Below are 10,649 nucleotides of genomic sequence, written 5' to 3'. Positions count from 1 at the left end.
GAATTTATGTAGTATAAGCCCAATTTTATAAAGAACTACATTTAATCCCATATGTATGTCCCTGTATATAATATATGAGAATTTATGTAGTATAAGCCCAATTTTATAAAGAACTACATTTAATCCCATATGTATGTCCATGTATAGAATAAACATATTTTGTGAATGTATACTGTATTAGTCAGCATTCTCCAGAGAGACAGAATCCATAAGATCTGTTATAATATATGAGGTGGGCTTACCAAGGGAATTAGCTCATGTGATTACGAGAAAAGTCCCACAATAGGCCCTCTGCAAACTGGATGCCAGTAACTTGGCTCAGTCCAACTCCAAAGACCTCAAAGCCAGGAAAGCCAAGGGTGTCCTTGGTGTAAGTTCTGGAACCTGAAAGCTGAAGATTCTCAAGCTCTGAAGTCCACAGACAGGAGAGAAGGGTGTATCCCAGCTCCAACAGATTGAGGGAGAGATTCGCCTTTTTTCTCTGTCTTTCATTCTCTCTGGGACCCCCAGCTGACTGGATGATTCCCACCCACATTGATATTGGGTCGTTCCCACCCAGTCCACTCAGGCTGTCATATGAATCTCTGCTGGAAAAACCCTCATGAACACATCTAAAAAATACCTTTACCGGGTTTCTTGGCATTCCTTAATCTAATCATGTTAACACCTAGAATTAACCTCCACATATATTTATGCATTCATAGGTATATCTATACACTTACATATTATCTTAAAATGCAAAATGAAATGACTTCTGGGAGATGAGATCAGGCTAATGAGTGATGTCATTTCTTAAATCACACACTTAATGACTGAAGGAAGGAAAAAATATTACTATAATTCGATGTGTATTGGATGCTCAGCTGTGCATAGTTTGGAAATGAAATGAGGATAATTATTTCATGGCCATAGCATCAAATTACTATCCCATTAATGTTAAGCATAAAACACTGTGGTGGAAAGTAGAAAAATAATAGAACCTGATAATGCTTTCAGGAGATTTTATTCTTGTTTGGAAAGACAGGAATAACACCCAGAACACATGATTAGCAATGTGAAAGCATATACTCACACTTGACTCTAAGTTGTAAGAAGTACAAAGAATATTTGAAATTATCATTTTTGTTCTCAGTAACACTAAAGCAGGGCCATGAATTCAAACACTTAATGTTCATTTCTCCCTATGGCTAATTCTCTCAATGTTTTCCTACAGGTTATACCTGCTCCTGGACATAGTTTCTCTCTTTTAAATCCAAACTTCGAGTGCCTCTAAGTGATATTCAGCCAAGAGAGCTTCTCTACCTTCGTCCCCTTTGTCTCTCTCTGTGCTTATCATTATGAGGACAAGCATGGCTTCTTGAGACTCTGTTTTCTTTCCTTTCTTACCAACATTATACACAAAACAGGGAAAGGCTGTGAACTAACCCAGCAATTAATAATACTTCTCATTTAGAACACAGAGAAGAGAAATGGCTCTAAAGTGTGACATATAAAACATTCTTCGTTCTTTTATGTGATACCATATTAATAACTTCACAGTAGATAAGTAACAACTTATTTGGTTGGAAATACAAGTATTAGCAAGTATAGGAAATAACAGGCATATCTGTGCAGTGAAACTCAGGAAATCTTCTCATTGGAGTTCAGATGATCACTAGATCTTGAGGTAACGGGAGATGTGCAAAGAGAGGTCAGAAGGCATCCTTGAGATTGCGAAGGAGGTGGACGATGCCTCAGAGGAGAGGGAGCTGCAGAAAACAGCACAGCAGCAGCAGACAGTCTGCCCTTCTTCACACAGGAATGAAGCAGATCCGGTACGAGGGTGGCAAAGAAAAGGATCCACTAATGGCTGGGGTGATATCGAGGTCCTTTGGGTCAACCAGAGATTTCAGGTTAAAGTTCTATAAAATGGTGGTCAGGAATATAAAAAGCTCCACGCAGGCCACGCTCTCTCCCACACAAATTCGTTTGCTTGAAAATAAGCACAGAGGGTAGGTACTTTCTGTGTGTAACTGTGATTGTAACCAATACTGTGTTTGTAGCACGCACAAAAGGAATATGTAGTAACTATTTGATGAATGATTGGTCAGATGGATGGGTGGATGACTGGATGGGTAGATAGAAGGTGGAATGGCTGGAAGAATGGCTGAAGAGACAAATGGGCAAAGGACATGCACACTTCCTATCCACTTAACACCTGTTTTCAACAGGCACCCTTCACTCAACAAATATTTATTATCAGCTTGATGTCAAGCACTTCATTTTGTATTCCCACATTATAACTGATTTTTTGATATTTCTAATTTCCATCTATATTTTTCTAGAAACACACCCACAGTGTGTATCCTGTTCCCAGTCTGAAGTTCCCTGATCCTTCCTTCCACTCTTCACACCCTCTATTCTCAGCTGCAGCCATGCACACTATTAAGCAATCTCTAACATGCCACGCAGTTTCACGTTTTATCTCATGCTGGTCCTTCTTGTCAAGACAGACTTTTCTTATACAACATTCAGCTTTTGCATCAAATTTCATTTCCTCTTTACAATCTTCAACATCCCCACCAATATAAAATATTGCCTCACTGGGTTATCTCAACATGAATTCATGCTTCTGTTGAAACATAAATAACTGGGAGTCATTATTCTCTTTTTATTTATATCTCTATTGTGCAAAAATGTAAACACTTGACAGCAAGGGAGGTTCCTGTCCTTGTTGCATTGGTATCCACAGTACTTGATATAAAGCAGACATCAGCAGTAACAGAATAAAGGAATCAGATTACATGACCAGGGACTCAGCATACGTATATCAGGTTTGGAGACCCAATATCCAAGATACACAGTACTTGATATAAAGCAGACATCAGCAGTAACAGAATAAAGGAATCAGATTACATGACCGGGGACTCAGCATACGTATATCAGGTTTGGAGACCCAATATCCAAGATATATGATCAGGACTGGAGGAAGAGCAGGGTGCATTGGAAACATTGCAGGCTATCCTGTGACATTCCCCATGTTCCTCTGACCCTATGGTTATTTGGAAGAGGCTCTGACATCTTTGATGTGGAGCAAATATTCTGCTCCTGTCATTCATTATCTCCTTAAAAAATGCCCTGCCTTTTCTATTTACCATTCTCTCTGTCCTGTTTCAAGCAGCTCAAAAGTCATTTCAGCTATTAGAATGTTGCTTACTCCATCTTATGCCTATCTGTGGAGTATGAAAGAGCAAAAAGCGTGTACCTTCCACCCTATCTCTACCCCACCAGCAGCCTGTGCTTTCCTCTCTCATAGCTTTAGTTAAACTGTATTAAATGATCTCCTTACTCATATGCTTCCCTGATTTGTGTGAAGCCCTTTTTTACCTATTCTATGCCTGTGGATACTTGTACCCCCAAAGCTCAGCCTGGGATTGAGGGAGGGTGAGCAACATCCCACAGACAACACTCCAAGATGTGGAGTCAGGAACCTTTCTCATGGCAGGTGAGGAAAGTCTACACAAGTTTCACCTTCTAAGAGGAGCTCTTGGGTAGCTCAGTGATGCTTCTACAGTCAGAATTCAATCAGCCTATACTCTAACTTTCTCAGTTTGAAAGGGTTGGGTCAATTCTCATAAGCCCAACTAATATTGCCCAAGAATGAGGATGTATCATGAGCAGGGAAAGAATGTGGGTACTGGGAATGGTGCTTCTGATCAAGTACAAAGAACAATTCTACCAGCCCAGAGAGGCACCATGTGAGATCCAAGTGATCTCAGAAAGTGATCTTGTCTCTTGATGTACAAATGATAGTGAATTTCTATTACCTGCTGAGAAAGGCATGAAGTAGTCACTTTTCTTAAAGTTGCCACTCTCATCCAGAAAGTGTCCAGGGTCAAACATCTCTGGGTTGGGGAATTCTTTGTCTTCGTGTAGGACCGAGGTCAGTGATGGAAATATGGTTGTGCCCTGGAATGAAAAGACAAAATTATAATTGGTCATAAAGCAGAATCATGGATGTGAACAAAACAATGGAAATCACTTGGTCCATTCTTTTGATCCACAGATGAGAAAACCGGTGTCCAAAGAAAAGCAGTGATGTTTCCAAACAGACAGACCACATCATAAACAGGGATGAGTTTAAGGCCAGTGGCAGTGATCTTGCTCATGTGGCCTCCAATAGCATTTGACGTACTGAGTACATGGGCACTTGGTGTCAAAACTTCTAAATCTGTTATAATAATCATCAAGCTGTGACATTGTTGTCTATCCTTACTTGCTACTCTATTACATCACTTCAGTTTTCTCGCATCTCGTATGTAGATCACCGTCTAAAGTGGAAGTCTCTGCTGGCACTTGAAATATATCTGTTTATAGAAATTCGGTAAATAAACATCTGACCTAGTTACAAGTGACTTGATCTAGAATGATAATAACAAGCACAGTAACAAGACTGAAACTATTGAGTGTTTATCATTGTCATTCAGTTTGTTTGTCTTAATTTAAAAGTAGTCTTCATGAGCCAGCACCTCGGGGACCACCCGTGGACCCACGTCATGGAGAAGGGACTGGACCCCTCTCCCACAACCAGGCACACTGCACCAGCACCTCAGGGCCCGCCCAGGTATCCGAGGCATGGAGTTGAGGACCAGACACTCCCCACAACCAGGCACAATGCCAGCACCAAGGAGCATGTCAAAAACATAGCCTCTAGGTGGGTGGCCCACCACAGCCACCACAATAACCACGGCTGCCACAAAAGCAGCTGGATGCTGCAACCACCATGCAGACGGTCTGACAGCCCCTGGGATGTATTGACAGAAGGTGAGTCACCAGCAGAGATAAAGAAAAGAGGGTTTCTCTCTCCACAAAGCCCATTTCAGAGTGACAGAAGAAGCGTCTGCTCTATGATAATATTGGGGGACCTGAACACACCTCTCAGCATTGCACAGATCATGTAGGCTCCAAATCAACAAAGTAACCATTCTTCTTTCAGAAAGAGAGAAGAAATCTAGGGTGATTAGAGGAGGGAGGGGGAAGATGGGGGAATGGGGAGAGATTGGACAAGAGGCATAAAGAATAATTATGATTTGTAACAACATATATGCTAGTAATATTGATTTGATCAACATATCTCAATGTTGAACCCCCAAAATATGTATAATCAATTTTGATTCAATAAAAATTTAAAATTAAAAAAAAATAAAAATTAAAAATAAGTTAAAAATAGTCGTCATTACTGACTAATCCTAACTTAGAAACACAGAAAGGATAACAATGTTAGAAAAATCATCAATTTGTGATAATTTAGGTTAGAATCATCAGTTCAAGAAAGGATCATCAATTAAAGCTTGAACAGTTGAGTGGGTAGACTTGTGGAGTCAGGAACCTTTCTCATGGCAGGTGAAGAATGTCTACATGAGATTCACCTTCTAAGAGGAGCTCTTGGATAGCACCCCATATCCTCACCAGCATTTGTTATTCTCTGTCACATTGCTTATAGCCAGTCTAACTGGGCAAGATGATATCTCAATGCAGTCTATCCAGCAAGAAGACATTGTGGTTTGAAAAGATAGCTGAAAAGATTTCAACTTCTTAAAAGTTATTGAGATTTAATTTGTGACCTAACGTGTGGTCTATCCAGGAGAAGATTTTGTGTGTGCATGAGAAAAATGTGTATTGTGTAGGTGTTGAATGAAATGTTGAATAGATATTGGCCAGGTCCAAAAGGTACAAAGTGTTGTTTAAATCCTGTGTTTCTCTGTTGACTTGTTGCCTGGGTAATATATCCATGATGAGAGAGGGGTGTTCAGGTACCCCACTATTATTGCATTGAGGTATAACTCTCTCTATAGGCCTAATAGTGTATTCTTTAAATATCTGGGTGCCAGTGTTGGGTGAATATATATATATATAGTTATGTCTTCTTGCAGGATAGATCTTTTTACCATTATATAGTGGCCTTCTTTGTCTTTTTATGATTTGGGGTTTGAAGTCTATTTTATCTGATATAAGAATAGCTACTCCTGCTTATTTTTGGTTTCCACATGTTTGATATATCTTTTTCCATCCCTTTACTATTAGTCTGTGTGCAACTTTACTGTTGAATCTCTTGAAGACAGCATATAGTTGGATCTTGCTTTTTTTATCCAATCCATCAGTCTCTGTCTTTTGAGTGGAGAGTTTAAACCATTTTCATTTGGGGTTGTTATTTACACGTACTGTCTTTTCCTGGCATTTTATGGCTTTTTGTTTAGATGTTTTACAATTAGTTCTTTTCTACTTTGATTATTGGTTCAATGTTTGTGGGGATTTTTTGAGTTGGTAAGATTTAGTTTCCTTCATCTTTCTCATTTGCATTTCTTTTTTGTTAGTGGGTTTTCTTCTTACATGTGTATTTGTGGTGGTGATTATTGTTTTTGGATTTCAGATGCAGGACTCCCTTGAGAATTTCTAGCAGGACTGGTCATGTGGTGATGAACTCTCACAGGTTTTGTTTGTCTGGGAAATACACCACCTCTCTCTCCCATTTTGAAGGACAGCCTTGCTAGGTATAGTATTATTGCCTTTCAGTTTTTTTCTTTTGGTATTTTGAATATTTCATCCCATTTCCTTCTCACCTATAGAGTTTCAGTTGAGAAGCCTGCTGTTTGTCTGCTGGGGGCTCTCATATTAGTGACTTGATGCTTTTCTCTAGCTGCTTTCAGGAATCTTTGTTTGTCTTTGAGCTTTTCCAATTTGACTATGACATGTCTCTAAGAGGATCTTGTTGGATTGAAACTGTTTTGGGATCTTTGAGCTTCCTGGATCTGAATGTCTAGTCTATCCCTATACCTGGCAAGGTTTCCATTATTATTTCATTGAGTAGATTTTCAATGCCTTTTCCTTTCTCCTCTCCTTTAGGAGGACCCATGATTCAGGTGTTTGTGCACTTAAGGTTGTATGCTAGCTCTCTTAGAGGTTCTTCATTTTTAAAAATTGTTTTCCTTTTTTTTTTTTTTTTGTTTGTCTGCCTTTATTTCATAAAACCACCTTTGAGTTTGGGAATTATTTAATCTGCTTGTTCTAATGTGCTGCTGAAGTTCTTGGTTGCATTTTTTATTTCATTGAATATGTCTTTCAGTTCCAGAAGTTCTGCTACATTCTATTTTAAGGTATTAATCTCTTTGTAAATTTCATCCCTCATATCCTTGTTGTTTTTTCTCATTTCATTCTGTTCTCTAACAGAGTTCTTTCTTATCTCATTGAATTTTCTTAAGATAGTTCCTCAGAATTCCTTTTCAGTAATTTCAAGAGTTCCCTGTTATGTAGGGTCTGGTACATGAGAGTGACTGAATTCCTTTGATTGTGTCATAGTTTCTGAATTTTTCATATTTCTAGTATCTCTACACTGATTTCTGGTCAGCTGACAGACCAGGTGCTCCTTCTATTACTTGAGTGTTGACTTTGAAGAGAAAGCCTTCTTTATATTTTCCTAGGCTTCCACAGTGACTTTCCTTGTGTCAATGAAGTCAAATATGTTGTGAGCCACATGTATGGTTGTCATGGATGTTACTAAAGCAATGAGCCATCCTTGCAACTATAGTAGCTGTGATCGTGGCTGTTGTGGACGACATCTGTGGAAGTTGTGTGAAGCATTGTGGTGGTTGTGTGATGCAAGATCTTGCATTTGCATGGGTGGGGCAGGCTTGAAGGTGGGTGGCTGGCCTGTTCTCCTACCTTCCTGGGTGCCTCCCCCATCAGCAGCAGTGTTACACATCTTGAGAAACATTTAAATTACAAGTGGCCTGGACTCTTCAAAAGGTAGACTTACAGATATGAAACAAGCAAACAAAGGAAAGGTAACTGTTCTTGATTTGAGAGGAGAAAAAGAACAAGATAACCAAATTATATTTTTATTCCTTGACTGGATACTAACTTTTTTAAAGCTATAAATAATACTCTAGGAAACAATTACAGGCTATGTATTAGATAATACTATTGTATGAATGATACTTCCTGAGTTTTCTTGCGATTATTATTATGTAGGAGAAAAGTCCTTGTTCTGGGAACATACATATTAAAGTATTGAGGTAGATAGATGGACAGATATATAAGTAAATATATACACACATTTTTATATACACCCATATGTGTATATACATATGTTTTAATTTTATTCAGATTTAAATATTTGAAAAATACAAATGTGGGGGAAATTTTCATTTTCTACTTTTCTCATATTAAAGGCCTAGAACTTCGTTTTAAAAGTTAAGCCTTTCATTTTTAAAATCAAGTAATCATGATTATATATCAGGAAGATGTCAACTAGGTGTTTAAAACTCCTAGTAACAATTTTACAATTTTTGAGAAAACTCACAATTTTCATTAGATAAGACATAATGTGAAAATCAACCTCACATCATTTCAGAAAGTTCTACTGAACAGGATTTCCTTATACCAGGCATCCACAAACAACATGGGCAAATATAGCCTGCTATCTTTCTCTATATAGTCTATAACCTAAGAATGTTCAAGTTGAAAACTTGAAAAAGAAGAATATTTTTGATACAGTAAAATTATATAAATTTTAAATTTGTTTCCATAAAAATTGAAACATAGCCATCCTCATTTGTTTACACACTGCCTATGACTACTTCCATGCTACAATGGCAGAGTTCACTAGTGCAACCGAAACCCCATGGCCTGCAAAATTGAAAATATTTATGACCTGGCCCATAACTGAAAAAGTTTGCTAACTCCTATCTTACACCATTGTTTTGACCTAGATCAGTGGCTCCAGCCATTGGTAGAGGAAATCATTTACCTAATTCCTAAGAGGGTAGAATAAGCCATGTAAAGTTGCATATTTCTATACTGGGATGTCCAATGCAGAATGTACAGGTCATTCACTTGGGGTTTTAGGATTCTAGGCTCAAAAGACACCAGACCCTGTTCGAACCTCCACGCAGAGTGTTAATGGGTGAGCTCAGCAGGTGTAACATTCCCCACAGCTGATGAAGTACAGGTCATTCACTTGGGGTTTTAGGATTCTAGGCTCAAAAGACACCAGACCCTGTTCGAGCCTCCACGCAGAGTGTTAATGGGTGAGCTCAGCAGGTGTAACATTCCCCACAGCTGATGAAGTGGATAGGGGAGACTGGCAATCTTTGCCTGATTCCTCAGCCTGATTCCCATTTAGTTAGTAATAGGAGGAGTAGCAACACCCTCAGACCCCAATACTATGGAAGAAAATACTTCCGATTTTGTCTTTTGGTGAAAACAGAGGAAGGTGAAGTCCTAACCCTTGCACCAAATCTGTGATCATCAGGACAAGTCTCATTACCTCTTGGTAAAGTTATCAATTCCATTTTCTCCACAGAATGACATTAGTATTTGCAGCCTTACCAGATTCACTGCATTTTTTCCCCCGATTAAAATACAATGTTTAGTTATGTTATTTTTTATTTTAAGAATTATATATCTAGGCCTCAAGTGGAATAGAGAAGCTTATAGCATAGCAACTAGAACATCTGGATAAACACAGAAATCATGTATTCGAAAGTAAAGTAAAGTTGCTAAGACAAAAATTTGTCTCAAGATTACAGAGATGGCAGAAGCTCTGAAAAGTAAGCTAATACCTACAGCCCATTTTCTTTTTTTTTTTTTTTCTTTTTTCCTACTGTGTTCATATCATGTGCAGTGCTAAATCAGAGCAGGAAGTGTTACATCATTATGACGGCATATGGGAGAGGGATGAATTCTCTTTGGAAGAAGATAAACATATCTGAAACTCTGAATTTTTTCATACTTAATATCTGTATTTAACCAAAAGTTGTTATGCGTTCAAAGATACAACTAAGTGTGATGTAGCACAAGACTTTGGGGAGGTAAAGGTAGTAAAAACAGGCCCTCATTAGGGAACGTTTCTCATCTAATTTTATGAGAACAGCATTATCTTGCTATCAAAATTCTGACAAGAAATTTTGAGAGAAAAAAAATCATAGACCAACTCTTTTATGTATATAAATGCAGAAGTCCTGAATAACAAGTATGTAGGAAGTCAAATCCTTCTGAGTGTGTTTACTTATAATATGTATATTTCTTGAGGAAATTGAGCCCGATATATACAACCACACCAATAGATGCAGATAATTGATTTGATAAAGTTGTACACATATTTATGACAAAATTCACATAAATATAAAAGAAAAGTGATAAAGAATATTTACCAAAATCTACTTAAATTATCATTCTCAATAGTGAGATATAAGACCACCCTTCCTGCAGACCAGAAAGAAAACAAAGACGCCCACTATCACCAGTTCCGTTCAAAGCTATCCTGGAAATCCTAGATAGTGCAAAACTGAAATAAGAAATTAATGTCATATGAATTGGAAAAGTATGAAATAGAATATATAATACCTCAGACAGTAGGATAATGTAAATAGAAATTCCAAATGAATATACAGAGAAATCATTGGCAATTATTAGTAAATTTAGCAAAGTTGCTGGATATAAAGTCATGAGATGATAAAAACAGTTATATTTCCATATACCAGGTACAAAGAAATGAAAACGGCATTCATTACACAAATGTTTCAAAATACCACACTGAACAAAAGAAATGTGTCAATTAAAATAATAATAATAAAACATTAAAAATTATAAAAAAATTAAAAACAAAAAAA

At 37.7% G+C, this 10,649-nt stretch overlaps 1 protein-coding gene across 1 annotated transcript in view; it reads right to left on the bottom strand.

Moving 5' to 3' along the window:
* Positions 1-1,790: 1,790 nt before the first annotated feature.
* The window catches only part of LOC103609276 (cytochrome P450 2C55-like), a 27,958-nt gene continuing 19,099 nt past the window's right edge, over positions 1,791-10,649 (bottom strand). Inside the window, 2 exon segments of the mRNA XM_008593624.1 lie at positions 1,791-1,972; positions 3,807-3,948. Of these exon segments, the coding sequence (XP_008591846.1) occupies positions 1,791-1,972; positions 3,807-3,948 (324 nt within the window).

Source organism: Galeopterus variegatus, unplaced genomic scaffold (assembly GCF_000696425.1).
Source record: "Galeopterus variegatus unplaced genomic scaffold, G_variegatus-3.0.2 Scaffold9415, whole genome shotgun sequence".
NCBI classification, from domain to species: domain Eukaryota; kingdom Metazoa; phylum Chordata; class Mammalia; order Dermoptera; family Cynocephalidae; genus Galeopterus; species Galeopterus variegatus.
This window is presented reverse-complemented; position numbering and strand designations above follow the sequence as displayed.